The 22534-nt window shown below is 29.5% G+C and overlaps 5 protein-coding genes across 7 annotated transcripts; 2 read left to right on the top strand and 3 right to left on the bottom strand.

Annotated features, from left to right (window-relative positions):
• Positions 1 to 3914: 3914 nt before the first annotated feature.
• Positions 3915 to 9415, bottom strand: LOC118063832 (probable cyclin-dependent serine/threonine-protein kinase DDB_G0292550). The gene has a single exon (XM_035078012.1). The coding sequence runs from the start codon at positions 9382 to 9384 to the stop codon at positions 8032 to 8034; it is 1353 nt and encodes a 450-aa protein (XP_034933903.1). The 5' UTR covers positions 9385 to 9415; the 3' UTR covers positions 3915 to 8031.
• LOC118063833 (alpha/beta hydrolase domain-containing protein 17B) lies at positions 9386 to 11284 on the bottom strand. The gene is made up of 3 exons (XM_035078013.1): positions 10325 to 11284; positions 10112 to 10244; positions 9386 to 9636 (listed from the first exon to the last, which is right to left on the bottom strand). The coding sequence occupies exons 1-3, from the start codon at positions 10960 to 10962 to the stop codon at positions 9553 to 9555; spliced, it is 855 nt and encodes a 284-aa protein (XP_034933904.1). The 5' UTR covers positions 10963 to 11284; the 3' UTR covers positions 9386 to 9552.
• A 394-nt stretch (positions 11285 to 11678) lies between these two features.
• On the top strand, positions 11679 to 14250 carry Shc (SHC-adaptor protein). 3 transcript variants are annotated; one of them, XM_035078158.1, is made up of 9 exons: positions 11679 to 12019; positions 12205 to 12324; positions 12412 to 12482; positions 12556 to 12616; positions 12702 to 13039; positions 13129 to 13370; positions 13446 to 13595; positions 13688 to 13926; positions 14001 to 14250. In XM_035078158.1, exons 2-9 carry the CDS (start codon positions 12223 to 12225, stop codon positions 14133 to 14135), a joined length of 1338 nt encoding a protein of 445 aa, XP_034934049.1. In that variant the 5' UTR covers positions 11679 to 12019; positions 12205 to 12222; the 3' UTR covers positions 14136 to 14250. The 3 variants fall into 3 exon arrangements, with proteins under 3 accessions (XP_034934049.1, XP_034934050.1, XP_034934051.1); XM_035078159.1 differs by having other exon boundaries at positions 12150 to 12324; XM_035078160.1 differs by having other exon boundaries at positions 11684 to 11751.
• Positions 14251 to 14782: 532 nt separating this feature from the next.
• LOC118063864 (uncharacterized) lies at positions 14783 to 18595 on the bottom strand. The gene is made up of 14 exons (XM_035078058.1): positions 18232 to 18595; positions 17882 to 18166; positions 17503 to 17812; positions 17278 to 17435; positions 17071 to 17204; positions 16811 to 16983; positions 16627 to 16702; positions 16452 to 16534; positions 16280 to 16392; positions 16053 to 16228; positions 15917 to 15993; positions 15700 to 15839; positions 15538 to 15643; positions 14783 to 15467 (listed from the first exon to the last, which is right to left on the bottom strand). Exons 1-14 carry the CDS (start codon positions 18439 to 18441, stop codon positions 14836 to 14838), a joined length of 2673 nt encoding a protein of 890 aa, XP_034933949.1. The 5' UTR covers positions 18442 to 18595; the 3' UTR covers positions 14783 to 14835.
• A 506-nt stretch (positions 18596 to 19101) lies between these two features.
• On the top strand, positions 19102 to 22132 carry Fem-1 (protein fem-1 homolog B). The gene is made up of 10 exons (XM_035078045.1): positions 19102 to 19308; positions 19548 to 19725; positions 19801 to 20018; positions 20080 to 20423; positions 20509 to 20830; positions 20895 to 21038; positions 21106 to 21335; positions 21404 to 21520; positions 21586 to 21692; positions 21837 to 22132. The coding sequence occupies exons 1-10, from the start codon at positions 19183 to 19185 to the stop codon at positions 21992 to 21994; spliced, it is 1944 nt and encodes a 647-aa protein (XP_034933936.1). The 5' UTR covers positions 19102 to 19182; the 3' UTR covers positions 21995 to 22132.
• Positions 22133 to 22534: the final 402 nt, after the last annotated feature.

Below are 22534 nucleotides of genomic sequence, written 5' to 3'. Positions count from 1 at the left end.
TAAATTATTTATCAAAGACTTGATGAATATTCTAAGTTCATAACTCAAGTCTTTTTCGTATTTGAAATCATCTCGTTACTAAAATTTTGATAGAGAAAAAAAATTATTCTCTTTAAAAACCATACAGTAAATTATTAATAAATAATAAAAATTTTTCCAATAAAATTTTTTCTTATTCACTGAGCCCTCTATAAATTCATTATCGAGAGACAGTCTCCCTTTTAATTCACTTCTCTTTGTGAACGAAAATATCGATAATAAAACGTCAAATACTTTTTACAAGGAAATTTTTATCGGTGATTATATTTTTACCCTTAAGCTATTCCAGGTATTACAATGGATTTTTATGAATTTTTGGAATAGTTACTCCAAAATAGAGATAGCACAGAAATCGAGTGCTTTTAGATGGATCCGAAAAATTTAATTGAAGAGAATGGACGACATCAATCATTTAGTAATTGATACCAATAATATAGAATAAAAAAAAAATAATAATTACTTACAGATAATTGGATAAACCAATGAAAAAAATGTTCATTCTTTGGCAACATTAAAAAGTCAATAGCATTGTTCATGCTTGAATGATAACGAATTATAAGAATCACTCAACGAAGCATTGCAGAACCTCAAAGAAGCTAAATAAAAAGGTGATAAATCAGAACTAATAATATCAATGAAGAAAAAAAAGTTCAACAAATGAATATTATTCCCATGTCAAATGATGTAAAAAAAATTGACGAATCCATTTCCGTCAGCGTGTCATTGCAATAACAAAGTAAAAAGTTGAATTCACTTTTCTACAATAATTCATCACTGGTGTATTAAAAGTCATTGAGGCATATAAGCACGAGGGGAATACATATGTGGTTTTAAAAAAGTAATACATATACGATGGTGATAGAAAGGCATATTTTGAATGAGGGTGGCATAGAATACAAAAGAGTATAGAAAATGAGTATGCATATTCTAGAAGTTGTTGGATCTTTCCTCGAATCAACGACATTCTGTGCAAAGGGACAGGAATCAGGGAGATAGTCCTTGAAGCTATATATACCACACGACGAAGTAGTTCCAGTCATGGAACAGGGTGGTGTAGTGTAACCTGTTTTCATTTTTATTGTCTGCATCAGGTTTCAACGCAGGTGAGCTGAAGCCCCCGCTAAACAACTCTCGTATTCCTGAGCACCATTGCCAACTCCTTCTTTCATTACCTTACCGGACTAGTCCACGCAATATTTTCTCTTCTCTTCATTATCTTTATTCCATCTCGTTATAATTTTCCACGCAGACTAATAATGCAATGGTTTCTCAAGGTATATAACACAAATGTACTTGTAATTTTCGCGGCTTACACGCAAGAACAAATGATAATAGACTGTAATAGTTAATTCCATTGAAGAGAAATAGAGATGGAGAATCATTTAATTCAAGGATGCGGTTTGATTCACGCTGGTAGCAGAGAATCAATGAAGAACAGATCCAATGCCAGAGATGCGGTTTCAAAGTTATACCACTCTGTCGTCGTTTCTATGGAAATACCTAACTTGAATATCTGCAGATCCAAAATCCACTTGCGCCATCACGCGAGCCCACAAAACTTATAGTCCGTGAAGTAATGTTTGCGCGATTACAACTGTAGAGATTGGCTTAACTCAGGTACAAGTAATCCACTCTCGATAATCTGATGTGTGTTTCAATAGAAATCTCCAAGTGAAATTGCAGTTTTGCTAAGACTACATAAGCGTCATTTGCTTCATGATGAAATAACACAAAGAGTTAAATTATCTCATGTTTTTTCTCTTATATTTTTGCCTTGTCATGAAGAAATATACATTCCCTGCAGTGTCGTGGCACGCGAGCTGGTACTTATCATCGCGAGCGTCCGGAAATTGGATTGGATGAGGGTAACATTATCGTAGACATTATTTTTTGTAACTAGAACGCACGCTTTGGCTTAAGGGTGTAATTAAATTATATTTTTCTTCTTTTACATACAACAAACAAAAAACAACGCTAAATTAAAATTCTACAATAAACAGATTGCTTTTTACTCAAGTGGAATACTTTTTGCATAGAAAATGTTTATATTATGGATGATTTATAGATATATATTTAGCCTTTCTTCAGACCCGTATACTTGTAATTTATGTGTCGAGAAGAAAAAGTTTTTTTTTTTTCTAGAAAATATTTTTCAAGTCGTCGTTAAGAAGTTTCTTTTTGTTTAAACTACTAATTATTTAAATAAATTAAATTGTAAATTACTACAAAAAAAGTAACATCCAACTTTTCTGTAATAATACAGAGATGTCCAACAACAATAATTTATGTCAAAATAAACTCACGAAAAGTAATTTCAATTAAAAAAATATATTCTACTCCATTTTTTATAAAATCAAAGATTATCATCTGCACAAAAGAATACAATTCAAACTGATGTAAATAAACTTCTCACTTATTTCAATTGAATATCTGTAGAGTAAAAATATCACCTTCATAAAATATGTACTAGTTTTTTCTAAAAACATATCCATCAAAAAAAATACATGGAAATATTGGTGAAGATATTATTGATTTCAGGAATCGGTCAATGTATTAAGTAACTTCTTGTCTTCATGCTAAATATATGTACCAACAGTTTCGGCAATCAATAAATTTAATTGTAACCAGAATCCAATTGCAGCATGTTCTAAACATGCCTTCAATGAGAAGCTATTTATTAGCACAATAGCCTGTATGTAATTCCAAGTCAGAGAGTATGCGGACGACATGTAATGTGTATCATACGTATTATTATATTATATAGTTCGAACAGACAGGCAACAGGTCTTAATCAAGAGCTTGACTCTGGTCATCTGATATGCATAGATACATGATCTATTTCATTCTTCAATCTTAATGCATTGTACGTCCGATACCCAATTTATGGAAACTGATCTCATGCAGTCACGCATGACTTTATTTGCGTCTAAATAAAGAAATTGATGGATGGTTAAAATTACGTGAGTGAAATTTTTAAAACATAGTTACTTTCATTAACAAAATAATTGTCTGTTTTATGTCATTTACTGATTCAATACTTCATTAATAAATTGATTGATTGACGAATATATACAATGTAATATTGTCAAGAGAAAACAACTCAACCAGATGGTATGATTGAAGAATAATGGTATTGTCAATTTTAGGTAAAGTATGTAAAAAACATGCCAACGTGAACTAACCAATGTTTTACGCCATTATTCAGATACAAGAGCTTAATTGAAAGTTTATTAGCGGTAAAATAAAAAAAGACGGTATTGAAATCAATACAAGACAATAGCTTGATTAGTGTAATGAACGTTGTTAACTAGAATGATCAAGTAAACATTTTTATTCAAACTGAAATTTACCTTCTCTGATATTTTTTAATTTGTATTTGATCGTTACATTTTCAAATTATGTCTGACTGTTGTTTGACAAACACACTTTTAGCGTATAAAATTATATTCTTATAAAATGAATTCTTACCTGAATATCGATGAATCATCAAATATTATTTAGCAAAAATAAAATCTTCTTCTCAACAACAAGCTTCTTTTTCATCTTGTAAAGATATGCGCAAAAATGATGCGCAATTGTGATAGTCGATAAAATTAATTGTATCGATGTTTTTTCGATTGATCGATCATGCGATAAAAAGCGCCTAATTTAAATGTTTTACAATTCAAATTTTCATAAACTCCATTTTTCTGCAGTAACTGGAAATGAATAAAGAACATTAAAATTAGTATTCGAATACAAATATATATGACTTCCATTGTTTATACCTATGTCAACTTATATTTTATTTTTACCAGAAAAAAAATGAATAATCACTAAAGTATTTGTTATTTATAATGTTGAATCCAAACAAATAACATAAAATAAAAGAAACATTTAAATAATAAAGAATTTCGTTTTGTGCTCATATATGTTATTCACATCGTAATTATACACAATCAACGATTTAGGATAATGATTTTTAATATCTACTTGAACATTCCTGCATCATTATAACTTTTAGAAGAAAGTTATTCAATTTTACTCTCTCTCCTTTTTTCATTATTACAAATACATTTGATTTGTCAACAAATGATTGATAATTTTATATTACTTATATATTAAATGCATTATTTATGAAGTTTGTTTTATTTCACATTATAATTACGATATACTTGTCGTATGTAAAATGCAAACAAGTTGATTGATCATTTTTAAAAAATTGTGAAAAATTTAATGTCGCAGAAATTAGTATATTATTACATATTTATTATTAAAACCACCACAGGTTATATTAATTAATGTATTATTAAATATTTTAGTTAATTAACGAGTTCATTGTACATGCACATAATATACTGATGATAACAATACATTATTTCATTTATTATTATATTACTAATTTCTGCGACGATTGTTACTGAGCTTGTTTTACTCTTATTACCTCCATATAACGTACGCTCGTTCGTCAATATTTACAACAATGAATATATATCGACATCTCATAAATTCATACCTTGTAAGTGAATAAATTTTGCTATCGTACACATTGCATTATTAATTAACTTATAGGTACAGCATGGTAATAAAACAAATCCTCATTGTCACTTTACAAATGAAACACAAACAACTCAAGTTTATTCAAAATCCCTCATGAAGAATTATAGATATTTTCCATTTATCACTTTAGATAATACAGTTATGGCCAAAAAAATTTCAAACACAAAATTACATAGATTATTATAATATTCAATTTTTCAATAAATTATATATAATCATTATTTAGCATAAATCAATTTTTTATTTAAATTTACATTTTATGACGTTTTAGATAATTAATTCCAACACAATATTGAATTTGATAGCTATTTTTTACAGTATTTACTCCATTGGATAATTTTTCATTTTTATGGTAATAGGAACATTTTTATCCTTGTTTTTTAAGCTTATTCATGAGTGAAAAACTCATTAATATCCATGAAGGGTTACAATGTTATATCATGTAATGTAATGATGAAATTGTAATTTAAATTACAATACATCATAAATAAAAAAAAAAAAAAACATTATTTGAAGAATAATTAGCATAAAACAATGACATGTTTTTTATTATAATTGTGTTGGATTATTTTTGACCAATACCGTATCAGTATAATTATTATTACTTGATTCTCTTATCATTATGATTACTAATAATTTAACTATCGCTTAATAATTAACACAGTTAAGGAGACAATGGAATGAGGTCTTTGATAATAATAATAATGATTAATGTGAGGTATCAACTAACAGTGTGAATTCTATATCATTTTTTTTTGTTTTCTGGTTTTGCCTTTTTTCATCAACAATGTTCCTGCCTAAAGTAATAAAACAGTTTGAGAACACGATTTTTAAAATTTTTTTCTATGGTTTCATTCTTTTTATAATTGATTAACATTAATTTTAAAACGTATGTTGGAAAAATAAATCAATACTTTATAACATTTTGTTAATAATTATTGGCATCCGTTTCATTCCAAATAACATAGTATGAAAATTAGTTTAATTTTTATTGTTATTATTATTACTTTTTCTTCGTTTATATTCATACATATTAATCTCATATTCCCTCATACAGATTGCCTTGAGTACACGCCGCACGCTGTGTAATAATTACAAACGATGGTTAATTCGACATACATTTGTGGTACTAATTTCAGTTAATCGGCGATAATCAGCCTAAAATTTGTAAATCTCGAATAATTTTTATATTCATAATTAATGCAGTATTCGAGAATACATTACAATAAGAATGAAGAAATTAAAACTTTCTTAAATGATAACTTAATAGAAATAAACTCTTATCAATGTATATCATTTCATTGATACGAGTTTAGTTATAAATACATTCTTACAGCAAGCAGTAACGAATTACAATGAAGCCTGTATTGAATTACAGTCATTGAAAAAAAAAAAAATTGAAACTAATGAGAAGCGATTATTTAAGTAATAAAATCACATTTTTAAATTTTAATTAATGAAAGACAATAATTTTATCAATTAAAATACTTTTTAAAGCATGCTTGTTCTATGAGATTTCTAAATACTACTCACTATATAAATAAAAACCTTATAAAATCGTTAATACACGATAAAGTTTTTATTTAATCGATAAACAATAATAATTTAAGTACAAGAAACGTCTTTCATTTCCATTAATGAAACACATCCATTCTATTAAATCGTGGTCTTAAAGACATTTTAATCGAATGAAAAAAATTCTAGTCAATCAGATACATAATCAATGAAATTTTTTTTCAACGTGAATTGCATGCTTAAATCTTTCACGAGAATACAATAATAAAGAGAGAATTTTTAATGGCTGTAATCTAACAAAGATTTCACTGTAAATTTTTAATAAACAATTAATAATCTATAAGGGAAAACAGAGTTTTAACTTGAAAACTACAAACCATTATATTTATATTTAACTACCTATAGTATTATTAATATAGTGCAAAAATTTAATACATCATTTAAACGCCAATAAACTGTACGATTTTGTTTACAATAATCGAATCATCGTGCGAAAGTGAAAAACATTAGAATGAACGATGGAAACTGTATTCATTTTTCTTTTTTTTGAGTAATTTTTTTTTTGTTCAAACATCAGTAGAAAAAAATATTAGCTTGTGTATCCATATATTTACATCTCAGTGACAAATTATTTATTACTCCAAACTTAAGGTCACATTACCTAATACGATACACATACTTATTTATTTATCCATTATTTTAACTATTATTTTTCTCATTAAAGATTATCTATTTCATAGTCAAGTTTGGCAATGGTATTGTCCCTAGCTATTTGCATTATTATCGTGTAAAAGTTTATTCAGTAAGACACACAATTGCATTAAATGCTGCACATTTGAAGTTTTAGTAATTGCTAGTTTGTCTGTTTATTACTTATGTTGATAATTATAATGCTAAACTAGCATGGAAGATTTCCAGTTCTTTTTTTTGTTTCAGTATATTTGGTGGGTTAGCAAAGTATCGATTCTAATGTAGATAGGTACTTTATCTATATTTATATTTTATATGTATACTTTTTTATAATTATAAGTAAGATATTTTTATTTTATATATATTTGCATTTCTAGAAGAAGTAGAAATATGCTTGACAATGAAAGTAGGGCAGTATTAACATTCTCGCTAAATTTACATCGAGCTGGACTCCAGTCAAACCTGCGACGCATTGTGTCAATAGTAAAACAAAATTAAAATTAAAAATAATTTAATTAATTGTTATTAACAGTTTTAAATATTTCAACCTTTTCTTTTGGCACTCTAATACCTTTTTATGTATGGACAACAATTTGAAAGAAATTCATCTTTATATACAAATTTAAAATCCAAAAAAAAAAAAAAATTGATATTTACTCCGACACGTTAACGCGTTTAAACAGTCTCGCAGATATCCAGTTATGGTCACCAGTATCCGAATGACTCCAAACGTTCACAACAATAATATAATTAAAGATTTTGGAGAACAGTTGAAAAAGTTAAAAACGTAACTTTAATAGTATTCACTACTACGTTGTTATTTATATCAATTTTTGGATGTAAAAATCATGCAGATATAAAATTGAAAATAATATTTATTTATAAACTAAAAAAACTTTTGAGCTCGATAAATACGTAATTTAAATAAAGGCCACAGTATCTGACGAATATCATCCTTATGGCGTTTTCAATGATCCAACAAAGGATGATGTTTAGTAAGTTTCATGTATTCAGAGTAAGTAAAAAATGAATAACTCAATGCAAATAAAAAATTTAAAAAATTATTTTACGTACAAAAAATGGGTTACTAGAAGCGAGGTTGAAAGGTATCTATAACAATTAATCGTTCACTCTCAGTTTCAATATAGATGAAAAATCGATCGGATATTTTAGACCAATACTGTCGCTGTATTATTTATGAAGCCGTTGAGTTAAATAGTGTACGTACAAGATGTAGCTAGCGAATAATTAACACTTTGTTTCAAGATTGGCCTTTTGGACATTGATAGAAATCGTTAATTTTTCATTATGTAATGCTCTAAGGTCAGGCGCCGATAATGATACACTGTTTGAAGTTGGAATTTGTTGTCCAATTTCATCAAGAGATACAATTTCAGTTCCAGTTGGTGAATAACTCAGAGTTGTTGCTTCACTAGTCGGAGATGTCACGCAACTGTCACCCACACTTCTACTACGTGATGTCGTTGAATGAGATTTTTTTAACGGATTAATGTTTAATGATAAACTGGTTTGAAGTGTAGCTTTTTCCGCAGAAAGTGGTTGTAGAAAATTTCCCATCGAAGAATCTGTGGCACGAGGACTCTTGGGACGTGCTACGTGTAATGGACTTTCAGGACTTATTGCTGTTGGCGATGTATTTCCAAGAATTTTCGAACTAGCAGCCAATCGACTGGCACACGGAGAATATTTCGATAAATTGTTAGCAAACGGTGGACGACCATTATAACAGTGAAGACTTTGATTAATAGTAACTTTATCAGGTGTAATAGTTAATGAAGATCGATTAAATTTTTTCAATGGACTTACTGCATTTGAAAATTTTCTACTCTTTATTGATGGTCTATCAACGGAAAGACTTTTCCCTTGAAATTTAGGTTTTTCTTGATTTTCTGCATCATCATTTGTAGATTGATTAACATTCTTTCCATTTAATAAATGAACTTGATTTGATTCCGATGAATTGGAGTCATCATCAGCGCTATCTCCATTGCACTTTTTTCCCTTATTGTTATTTATGTTTTGTGTTCGTGTAACTTTATTACAACAACGAACATTACTTATTTTTAAACAATGAGACTCAACTACTGATTCTACTGAGTTAAAATTAACCTGAACTGCAACAGTCTTCTTTTTTAATTTGCACTGCTCTATGTTTTTGTTAGGAGTTTCATGTGAAAAAATTGATATTGAATTGTCGGGACATTGGGAACAATTTTCCATTTGTATTTTTACTAATATTGTATGACCTGTTTGATCTAAATCATCATCAGTACCAAGGCCGATAGATTTTTTTCTAGTCTGATTGTCCTCGTCAGGTCCAGTCGCAACATCACGACGATTAGATACATTATCTGTATTCTTTTTATTTTTTTTCCAATTAAAAATGTTTGCAGTTTTCTTTTGTTTTGGTTCCTCATTATCAGATTTATTAATCGTAGATTGATGATTCACAGAAGAACCTTTGGAGTTATTTTTATGATTAGAGTCTTTTGATTCGTCACATTCAATGTTCATTTGTTCTTCACAAAAAAATAAAACTTGATCGCTAGATTCTGGTGGATCATTGTCGCAAAGCCACATGGTACGACTAATAGTATTTACCTTTGCACGACTTATAGTATTTATTTTTGTACGGCTAATAGTATTTACCTTCGCACGATTCGCACGATTAATAGTATTTAACTTCGTACGACTAACACTATCATTATCGCCTTGGTCTCCCTGATTTTGGGAGCTACTCAATAGACGTCAGTTTACTAATTCTACGCTTACAAAGTGCTTCAGTCGTTCTAAATACTGATTATAGAGTTCCACGTCATTATGACCAGCTCCCTGAAATTATCATATTTTAATACTCATAAGTTATCTTTAATCAATAAAAAAAATCAAGCAACAATGGTCAAAATTAATTCATCAATTTCTGCATTTATAAGAATACGAAGAGAATCAACTCAAGTATTTACATTTTGTTGCCATTTAATGAAGAATAATTAATTGAAAAATTTATCAAGTTTAACATACAATGTTTTCATTTTAAAATATCTATCATGGACTTTAAACAGTATTTACTACAAGTATTATAATGATTGGCTCACGAGTAATAAACACCTGAGGTAAATAGAAAAATTCTCCTGAGTCACCAAGTAATTCGATGACTAGAATTATAAATAAAAAAAAAAGAGGACAATATTGAAACTAAAAGTATATGCTGAAAGTAACATTATTCATTATTCAACACGAACAAAAATAAAATTGACCAATTATTTTGACCATTCAACTATATTGTTTGTTTTCATTTTATTCATACCTCAACCCACAATGGTTCAACAGCCCTGGGACATCTCTCGTAAATCGCTAGTCCATGACTGATATTTATGACATCATCTTCCGTGCCATGTATTACCAACACAGGTGACATTACTTTTGGTACTTTGTCTATACTGTAAAGAACAAAAAGCAGAAAACACACGCTATCAATATTAATCAAAACAACGTTAGCAAGATAATATAGGTGATTTACCTGAGGAAAGCGTCAAAGAACCAAGTTCTTTTAGTATTAGGGAATACAACTCTCATGCCCGACATCAAAGGAGAGTGAAGAATAACTGCTCCTACTTCATATCTAGCAGCAAGATCAACAGTGGGCACAGTACCAATACTCTGACCGTATAGAATAATATTTTCAGGACTAATCCCATATCTAGTTCTTAATGCGTGCCAGGCAGCATCGATGTCAGCATAAAGATTTTTTTCTGATGGCTTACCACCTGATACTCCATAACCGGAGTAATCATAACTAAAAATATTGCAATTAATTCTGGATCCAAGACCAAGATAAAAACTTGACATATGACCCAAATCTACAGCATTTCCATGAGAAAAGAGAATGGTGAATCGAGCTGTAGCTGAGCAACGAACGAATAGACATGCAATTCGATTGCCCCGTGACGTTCTAGCATAAAAGCCTTCAATAGATTCTTTCTCTCTTTCAGTATAATGCCACTCTGCTCTCTTTGATAAAGATATTGCAAACTTAGAACCTTCGTCCTCAACAAAGCTGTACGTTGGTTCCGGAGGTGCGAATGCAAGCTTTGCTACTATTCTGGACGGACAGGGCGGGCAGCAAAAAAGAGAACAGAATTCGCCAAGTGAATTCATTTTAATTGCTTCGCGGAGAAATTACCTACACTCGCGAAAGCACTAGTTTTTATCACGTCCCGAGATTCGAACTACACATCTGTTATACTCAATTGTCTACTGAAAAGTTTAATGACTTTTTTCACAAGATTTACAAGCACCACGCTCGTATACATATACGCCTATTGACTCAGCTGTAGCATCATTTGTTATTACCGTCGATCACGTCCAGTAGAGGCGCTACTACGTGTCAACATGGACGGCGGACATGACCTGCGCCCTCTAATGAACTACTTTCATATTATTTCAATATTTACAATGTAAATATTTTTTTTTATTTATTTCATTCCAATCAATAGTTTCTTTTTTATTTATTATTCAATATTTTTTCAAACATTAAGTATTACTTACATCGAATTATAAATATTTATGTCACTTAGGATCGTTAAATATATATAAATGTACATAATTTTGTTGTTTACAAGGTTATGCAAAAGCTAGATATATTGAATTCATTTCAATTGAAAAATTTATAAATACATATTGAAAATAAGAGCAATATTTTAAGATCGGTCTGTTAAACTTGGAAAATTTAATGAAATTTTCTTTCTACGCATTTTCTTTGAAATTTGAAGCTATTAACAGCTTTTCCGCCACTTTTGTTAGTTATTACTGTTTTCCACCACTAGGGGAAAATTCTAATACGCCATCTACACATCATTCACTTGATTGTTCCTATTCTGTTTATCCGATAACTGCATCAGCTGTCAAATTCATCGACATTATTGCAGATATTTAATTGAATCATTGGTAAATTAACATAACTCTTACATTTGTCATCATTACACTAGGGGTATCGATGACTCGATTGTTTTCTATTAATGAATTCAACTTACTTGTTTTATATTTAATCATTGTTTCTGAATTTTCTAATCAAACAATTATTGACCTAAAATATTAATAAAAAGTTATTAAATATTTTCACTAAAGTACTATAGAAAGTTAACGATAAATAGTAAAAAAACGTTCGAGGAGTTTAATGAAGTGTATCAAGTGTACTTAAGTAAGTTATACTAAGGTAAGAAAAATAATGTAAAATTATTACTCCGATGATTCAACTATTTCTAAGGAAAAAGGATATTAGGAAAAATTTCTTCGTCTATTACTCATCTTAAATTATCTTTATGTGTTCTACTTTTTGATTGTAGTTAACTTCCTCTAACTTATCACTGACATAATTGCATAAATTCATTGAATTTGTAGTCAATTTGGAATGCAGGCATGGCTGCCAGTGGAGGTGGGAGTTTCATAAGTAAACCTGTACGAGGATGGTTACACCCAGACAATTTAATAAGCAAGGAAGGCATCACTTATGCCGTTAAGGTATAATTAGTTACATGAATGATTCTTTTAGGTTCATTAGTTATATCTTTTTTAAATTATTTCCATTAAATAATAATCTTTTTGTAGTATATTGGATGCCTTGAAGTCTATACCTCTATGAAAAGTTTGGACTTCGAAACAAGATCATGTGTTGCCAAGTAAATATTAACATCTTATATTTGTTAATCAATCATTGAATGTATAATCTTATATTTAATCATGTTCTTTCAGAGAATGCATAAGTCGAGTATGCGAAGCTGCAGGTATAAAGTCTGCTGATAAAAAAAGAAGAGTACGTTGTTTTATTTAAAGATAAAAGAACAAAATATTCATAATAATAATTTTTGAATTATTCAAAATATTTTTTAATATTCTAGGTTGGTCGTAGAGTCTTGAAAGCAATTGCTAACAAACCTTGCATGGAACATGCAGGAGAAAACATTAATTTAACCATAAGCAGTACCAGTTTATCTCTTACAAGTCTTGATACTGATCAAATTATTGCAAAACACGGAATGCCGCGAATTTCTTTTGCCTCAGGAGGAGACACTGAAATTCTTGACTTCGTAGCTTACGTCGCCAAGGATATGCAAGAATGGAGAGCTTGTTATGTTCTCGAGTGCGGTGGGGGGCTTGCACAAGATGTTATTTCTACAATTGGACAAGCTTTTGAACTTAGGTTTAAAGAATTTCTCACAAAACCTACGTCATTACAGTAAGTTTCTTTTCCTAGTTTTCTTCATCATCGTAAAGTCAGTTAAATAGTCAACTAATTTTTTAAAATTTAAATTATTTAATTTTTAGTCCTGTATTAAATGGAATACGAGAACCAGAAAGAGATTATTATAACGATTTACCCGGAAAAATTCCACCGGATATTGGACCACCGCCAGTTCCTCCACTTCCAATGACAGCATCGACTTTACCTAATTTAAAATATCATCATTCAAGTCAAAATCATGTAGGGAATAGTATGCAGTCAACTTCCTCAGATCCGTTCCCCAGTAATCGAAGTAGACATGCTTCAACAGCTCAACAATGGCCAGGTATCATATTTATTTATACATTGAAACAAATTTGTTTGCGTGGTCTTCTAGTAGTTTAACTCATTAATTTTATAGAGACGGGTAATTTAATTGACTTAAGCTCAGATGGAGCAACATCTTTACCACCACCTCAACCAGAGCATAATTATGTAAACGACACAGTTATTGCCGCTAATAGAGATTGTAGAAAAGATCCTTCTTCAATGTTTGATGTATTTGATATGCGTAAGTAAAATTTTTCAAAAGCTTTTTTATCTCGATTACGTCTTATACATATTCAGAAGTCTTTTACATTTCAAATTATTTTGAATTCACAGAGCCATTTAGCACAGCAATTTCAGAGATGAACAAATTAAGTCCAAGATCTCAAAAACAACAATTAAAATTAGAGGTTTGGTATCATGGGAGTGTCAGTCGGTCTGAAGCAGAAGCAATGCTTACAAAAGACGGGGATTTCTTGGTTCGAGAATCTCAAGGTTCTCCAGGTCAATATGTTTTAACAGGAATGAATAATGGAACTCCAAAGCATTTATTACTAATTGATCCTGAAGGAGTAGTATGTGTTCTTTATTAAATTGCATACAATATTGTATAACTTAATTTTAAAATTTAAAATATTTTCTTCTCTAGGTTCGTACAAAGGATCGTATTTTTGATAGTGTCAGTCATTTAGTAAATCACCACTGCGACAACGCCTTGCCAATTATTTCCGCCGATAGTGCTCTAGTACTTCGATATCCAGTACCGAAACGCACAGAATTTTGATTTTAATTTTAAAGCCAAAATTTGCTCGCTGGTGGCCAATAGAAGTATAAATTTAAAGAATTGTGTTAAAATTTATAAAATATTGGATGTTGATTTAAATGTTTGTGTTAAATCACACGTCATATTATTAGGCCCTAACAGAAGAAAGAAAGAGACTGGGAAGTTTTTTTACAGTGCCACGAATGATTACCACATAACAAATTTTCATTAATTTTTTATTCATTCTGTGAAATTTTTTTTTTACTATGAAACTTATAATGAGTATAAAAAAGATCATATAATAGTAGATTAAACATAAGACAGATAAACTTTCCTCTACAATAATATTATTTTTATATGTATTTTAGACACATTAAATTACATACAATTAAAAATATTTTAATTGGAAGGAAATTTTTATAGAGAATGAATAGAGATTATTAATAAAATAATCAACTGAATATTCATTCCTAAGTCAAGAATAATTTCCATGGTCATAATAAAAATTGAAAGATAAATTTTAACCAATAAAATACTTTTTTATATTTTCGTAAATGAAATGAGCCATAAATAAATGATCGAGAGCCATTTAAATATGAAATGTTGAATTTTATTATTATTTACATATTTATTAGAACTTTATTATAAATTACGACAAAATGCGGTCTAATAATTATATTCATCGAATTATTTAATCATGTCAATAATAAAGTCTTTTACCTCATAAATATTCTGAAGAATTTCTTAACTCAAGTAATTCATTAAATCCTTCCAATACCCATTCAATGAAAAATTCTTTAGAATTTTTTTCATCTGGTATCTTAACAATTAAAGAATTTGGAATAAATCCAATAAAACTCTCAGTGTTATAATACTCCAAATAATCATCAAAGTAATTTGGAATAATTTTAGTTTTATTTGGAACTTTTTTTATATTTGAATATTCTTCTTTAATTGCCCAAATATTGTGAGGAGGAATAACTTCGATATTTTTAGACGATAATCCTAATAAATTATTCATATATTTTTCCCATTCGTCTGAACTCATTGAAGCTCTTCTTTTAGATAATTTTTTTTCTCTATTTGTATTTGACTCCTCAATTTTAAGGATATCTTCATCACGAAATTTTAATTGCATACACATCTGTTGTTGGATTACTAAGTCAAGACGTGGAACATCTGAGGAAGGGTCTAAAGAGCCAAGGGGGACACTGCTGACAGGATAAAGAGCTTGTTTTTTAAATTCATCTTTTTCGTAGACATGATAATCATCATGTCTAGGCATTGCATCTTCCTCTATGTCTTCAGGAATATTATTAATTTTAATAATATTTCTGTATTTAGGAGATAAGTCTATAAAACAATGAAATTAATAAAATCTTTCATATTACAGAAAAGTAATTAAATTTATTATAATACGTACAATTATTAAAAGGCAAACGATATAAATGTTTTCCAACACTAAAAACAATGTCTCCTCTTAAGGAAGAGAAGGTAATTTTTTGCACACACACATTCACTTCTAAAATCTGATAAAATGAATAAATTTTAATATTTCACATAATGATATATTTTTATTCCTTACTTTTAGCAGCGAGTTTTGTGTATCCCATATTCTTATCGTGTAGTCTGCAGAGGATGTTGCGCATATTAAAAGAGTTTCGGAAGTCGCGATTCCTATTATTTTTTTATTGTGATTGTGCGATTCAGGATGATAAAGATTGACTGAAACGATAATAATAATTACTATCTAAACGATTACATGAATTTTGTTATTTAGGATATAAATAAACTGGACTTACTTTTTTCATTGGTATCATACATTATTAGTTGATGCATTGCAACATGTTCTGCAATACTTACTAAACAAACAGTGAATCTAGAAAAACAAATTTTTTAATTGATTTGATTTATATTATGTTAATTCTAGAAAATTACCCCATAGAATCTAAATCAGCAATTGGAATTGTGTAGTAAACATAATCAATTAATACTAGGAATGTTTTTATGAAAGGCAATATTTTCCAAATTTTTAAACATCTATCCATTCCCATGGAAAAAATTCGTTTAGATACGGTGGAAGAGTGTATTTTTATTATTGATGCCTCATGAGCCTGAAATAAGTCATTAATATAGAATTTATAATTAATGAAGAAAATATTTACTTTAATCGTATGTTCGTATTTGCCAGTTGTTTCTTCTAGAGATATAAGCTCTCCTGTATTTGTTCCGATAATTATTCGAGCACAATGGGGATGAACTACTTTATTATCTGCACGAAAAATAAAATTATAATAAATAAATATTCGTCTATTATGAAGTAAATCATTATAATCAACTTCCGATCTGAGTTATTTATTTCCTCAAAGTAATCATAAACGGTGATGTAAGTTATTTTTTTCTCACTAGACCAAGCGTATCTATGAGAAAATAATCATTTTATTAGAAAATTCGATTGTATAAATTTTTCTATGGATAACAATCCAATACTATGATGATAAAATTAATTTACCGTAATTCCATCGGAGTCGTAGCCGTATTGTTTACAAAAATTTGTGTAGATTCAGCAGAAATAAGATATACATTGCCTATTAAAATTTTTAATAATCAATAAATAATTCAAATAAAAAATACTGCTGATACAATCATTTCTGCAGATATTTGATTCTGATAAATTATTATAATAAGTATCATACCAGTGATAGCGCTATATGCTATTGATGATGAATTGAATTCTAATGGAAATAACATCATTGATAGCTGCTTGCCGGCTGGAGACAACATACTGATAACACCATCAGAACTACATACAATTATACGCGTTGGATGGGCGTAATTTTTTGTTGAAAATAAAATCTCAGCTGATGCTCTAAAAATTAAGATAATTTATTGGACAACTTTAATCGTAGATCTAACATTCTAATTCTAATAATAATTGTAAAAGTTATGTTATTACGTTAGTGGAGTAAAAAATACGTAAAGCTGATGTATACGAAAAAAACTCAATTTATCTCCAATAGCTGCAATCGAAGAAGTCATTTTGCTGACTGCAATAGAAGAAATGACACCAAGTTCTGAGAATGATTCCATCTAGAATTTTTTTCGAAGAAATCTACTAATTGTATTGCAAGCTTCATTTTTTACTAGAAGTTTTTTATTATACTTTTTCTCGAAGGTTACAGCTCCAAACTTGCAAGATATTATCTTCTGATGAAGTAATAAACCCACACAGTGAAGGATGAGAAACAATAGTTCTTACAGCACCTTTGAGCCCTTGCGAGTATTTAAATACATTTTCTAATGTTAAAGTCCATCCTAAAACTGAAAGTTATATTAATCATTTATTAGAAGTCAATTGGATTCTTCAGTCAGGGATAATAATTGTTACCATTGCCTTGCTGGTCTCCAACTATAATCCACTGACTCATCAAATCAAAATGCAATGCAGTGATGACAGAAACAGAAGCTTTTGATTTTCTAGCGAGAAATTCTACTGGAGCACCAACATCTTCATCCTCTCTATGATCTCCAGAAATAATGTAGATTGTAGTTAAATATGATCCAACAACTCTAAATGAAGTATCCATAGAGATGAAAGATGAATATTGAATTCCCCATAATGACCCATACGTTTGATCCATAAAATTAATAGCATCGTGAGGCATGAGAGATTTATCCAAAGAGCTCAAAGAGTATTTCTATAAGCAATAGTTGTGATAAATTGTTACTAAAAAGCTTTTTATTTCAATAAATAAAAAAATATTTACCATCAAACTGGTGAAACACATGACAATTAATTCTTTGGACGCAGAAGAATAAAATACATTGTTTATCTTGAAATCATTTCTTATTGTTTGGAGTAATTTACATTCTGGTGTTAGAATCCATATTAAATCATCATTGGGAATATAGCCAATCAAAAGCTTAATTCCTGAACACCAAAGTATTTTAGTAAATACCATACTTGAGGTCAGGTTATATGAAGGTTGAATAAATCTTCCTTGAATTGAGTATTTGTAAATTTTGAGGGTACTGTCTAAAATCATATATTCCTTAAAAAAATAACTGTATGAAATATATGAAAGTCGGATGTAAAAATAAATTCAGACAAACTTACTTGAACATCATCACAGTAACAAATATCCAAATATTCCTCAAATAGTTTTGTTGAAGTAATAATTTGCAATCCATGTTGAATTTTGGCTTCTACAATTCCATCAGATATAGATTCTTTCGTGCTTGTTAATAAACGCGCATTTATAGTATCTAACTTTGTTTTCCATGTTCTTTGTTTTTCTTTTAAATACCATGAATCAGCTACGTCCATTTTTTTCTAATTTAAATAAAATTATTCAAAACTCCCGGGGTTTTTTGACGAATCAGATTAAACTAAAGATGCATTTAAAATAATAATAAAGGCTGTTTTCATATAAAAACATTGGTTGAAATTTTTTTTTTACTGTTTATTTATTATTGTTGATTATTGCTGTTATCAAAATTTGAAGGTTGGAGAGATAAAACAACTTGTAACAGAAAAGTCATTGCCGAAGGTCATTCTTTGTCTCTGATAAATTTAGAGTTCATGAAGTTCATTCACTTGTTATTGAACAACATAACCAAAAATACACCTGAAATTCGCAGTTTCATCTAAAATTTAGAGAACAAAGTTGGTGAGATGTTGATATTTCATCATTTTACGTAGTATTTTACCAAAATAAATTGTCACACGAAATAAAATACAATAAAAACTAGAGTTGAGTGTGACTGACGTGTTCTGTACAGTGTACATTGGAGAAAAAATTTGGCAGGAGAGCTGTTCTCTCACCCAAGAAGTCACTATCTATTTTTGTTACAGACCAAGATCGATAAATTTTTGCATGTAAATCCACTCAAAATAGACGATGGCCTGTCCCACCGCGTATTTATAACGTAAATAGAGCGATGAAAGTGGCTATTGAGGTTAGCAAGTCGTTAAGCAAACAACAAGAAAGGAGCACCTTATATCAATCATTGACAGTATTGTTGTATTTATTATCAGATTGAAAAGATTTAACATTAAATAACGAAAATGTCGGTGAAACTTGACGCGTTAGCTATGCGTGTTTATTATGTGGTAAAGGAGGGTATGCCATTAATACTTTCTGCTTTGTTGAGTGACAAGACACCAGAGGAAATTGATTTTATCATCAATCAGGTAAAGAATATAGTTATAATATAATTTTTTCTAATAAAATCTAATGATTTTACATAATTTATTTATATTTTAGATTTATTTATTAATAGAATCTGGCAATAAACTAATAACTGACACGTGCAATCAGTCTTGTTTTTATGCTTGGCAGTATTTCAAATGACAATTGCGTTCTCAACTCAATCCGAAACAAAGAAACATAGTAGTGAACATCAATTAATTATTATTCTTAATTTTTGTAGAAAGTGCTAGATGATGATGGGCAAAAAAATACCCCCTTAATTTGTGCTGCACGTTATGGACATGAAAAAATTGTTAAGATGCTGATCGATAAATATAAACCAGATTTGGAGGTAGAAGGAACTGTAAAGTTTGATGGATTAACTGTTAAAAGTGCTACCGCCCTTTGGTGTGCTGCTGGTGTGTATTACAAAGCATAACTAACATATTTGCTTTAACAATTTCGTTCTGAACTTGAATAAAAGTGTCTTGTAGGTGCTGGCCATTTAAATGTTGTAAAAATACTTGTGAAAGCTGGAGCAAATGTGAATCATCCTACAAGCACTGATTCTACCCCTTTAAGAGCTGCGTGCTTTTATGGAAGACTTGATATCGTGAGTTACTTAACGAAACATAATGCAGATATTCACAAAACCAACAAATATAATAATTCATGTCTTATGATTGCTGCTCATAAAGGACATTTAAATATAGTAAGTACTAATTTTATTTTCTTATTTACATTATAACTTTAATATTCTCATCGTTTATTAGGTAACTTTTTTACTGGAAAATGGTGCCAACCCCAATGAAAAGGCGCACGATGGTGAAACAGCCCTTCATTTTGCAGCAGAATGGGGTCATTGTAAAATAGTTAAAGAGTTATTGAAATTTGGAGCCACAATAACAAAGAATGATGATGGATTAACTCCTTTGATGGCAGCTGCAGAACGTGTTCAACGTGATGTTGTTCAATGTTTAATAGAAACAACTGATTTATTTACCAAAGAAGAAATTATCGATGCCTATGAACTACTCGGAGCATCTTATGCTAATGACAAAGATAATTATTGCCCGGCATTAGCATATCTTTATCTTCATATGGGAATGGAATTGAGGTATTTAAGTAACACAGTCAGCTTGAAAGTTGAAATAAAATACCATTGTTTTACTTTTATACTTAAAACATATTTTTTCTGTTAGGTTTAGCGATCCTGCTAACATAATTCATAAAAAACCTCATCCACCTATTCCTGCTTATGAAAACTGGAAAGAAAGTGAAACAATGGAAAGGTTAGAGAGCCTTAAATGGAGTTTCAATGCTATTCATATGGAATCTCTAACCATTCGAGAAAGAATACTTGGAATTCATAATTTAGAACTTACTCATCCAATAATATACAGAGGTGCTGTTCTTGCCGATAACGCAAGATTTGACAGATGCATTGATTTATGGCTTCATGCATTGCAATTAAAACAGATAAACAATGTTGCTGTGGTGAAAGATCTTCTTAGATTTGCACAGGTAATTTTAACTCAATCAGTGGTAATGTTTTTCAATTAATAATAATTGCTAATCTTTCAATCAGGTATTTTCTCAAATGATTCATGTAGGAGGAGATCTCCAACTAATTCAAGTTATAAGTGTGTTGGAATCAATCGTTACAGAATTAGCAAAAAATAAATTGAGGATAAATAATTGCACATCGTCAGAAGAAATGGAACAATTTATGGTAATGAAACTAATCTGATGGTTTCTGTTTAATTTGAATATTATTTTTTATGATGTTTTTTTTCTAGGAAGAAATGGAGTCAAATATTACGACTACACTTTATATTCTAACTATCCTTGTAAAGTTGATTACATTGAATAAAAAGACTTGTAAAGAAGCAGAAATTGAAAACGCTTATCAATTAGTATATAAATTATGTGCCTTAAAAGTAACTTTACGAGATGGACAAACTTTTTTACATCTCGCTGTTAATTCAAAAACTCCTGTCGATGATTTCCATACTAAAGACGTTTGCAAGTATGTTTTATGATAAAATTCCAACATTTAATTTTTACATTTATCTAATAGACTTCTTTTATTAATAGGTTTCCATGTTATTCTACAGCAAAGTTGTTGATCCGGTGTGGAGCTGACGTAAATGCGATGGATGTTGACAGAAATACTCCTCTTCACGTGATTGTTACCTACGCGAAGCCTATAAAGTAAATATAAATTTTTGTATTTTTATAATTGTTACAAAATAACGTTATACATTTTATTTCAACAGTGATTTTATGACGTTGAACGGAATTATTGTTGAATTGATTGAGGCTGGAGCTCATATTGATATTGTTAATTCTCAAGGGAAAACTCCATATGATGCTGCAACGACGGGTAAGCTAATTGAATATGTTTATTGGCACTTTATCGAACTCTTTTATCACTAAAAAGATAAATAGTAAAGCCGCTCAGAAAATAATATCATTATTGAATAAATATATTAACATCGAGCGTGTAAATATTTATGATTTTTTTTAGGTGTTGCTGAAATCATTCTTCGAACGCAAACAACGTTATCTTTAAAGTGTATGGCGGCGAAAGCTGTAAAAACGTATGGACTATCATATGCTGGGAGTGTTCCCAAGTCACTTGAGAGTTTTATTGAACTTCACGGTTCTGGTCTTCAGCAAGGCTAATAGAACAGAATTTATTATTTTAACTAATAATCAAAAAGATATATTTAAAAAAAAAAATAACTTTTGTTAATTTTTCTATACTCAAAATGTAATCTTGTAAATATATGTATAATAAATATTGTTAACAAAATATTTATAAGTAGTTGGAATGATTCAATCTATTTTATACTGATAAAAATTATAGCCATTTGCCAAAATAGAACTTTAAAAAATCCGCGAAAATATACAACAGTGCTGTATCATGCAATGATTAGACCACTACTGAGGCTATGGAATATCATAATCGTGATTATTTTATGTAAATTTTGGAATCAACAGTTGGAATATTCGAATATTTATCAAAAAGTGATGTAGTGACATGATTGAGTGACACATGTAGATATTTAGGTGGAAAAAAATGAGGAAACATGTGTAAAGTGTATAAAAGAAGTTACGAAATGTTATGTATTACATTTAAATGAACAGTGATGATGGCTTTTTAAAGATGCCAAGTAAGTGAAAAAGCAACAGTTTTTTCTGTATTTCCAGCGTGTTTTGAAT

This window comes from Chelonus insularis, unplaced genomic scaffold (assembly GCF_013357705.1).
Source record: "Chelonus insularis isolate UGA/USDA-ARS -01 unplaced genomic scaffold, ASM1335770v1 contig_150_pilon, whole genome shotgun sequence".
Classification (NCBI taxonomy): Eukaryota; Metazoa; Arthropoda; class Insecta; order Hymenoptera; family Braconidae; genus Chelonus; species Chelonus insularis.
The sequence above is the reverse complement of the archived record's forward strand: the minus strand, read 5'-3'. Positions and strand labels throughout refer to the sequence as shown.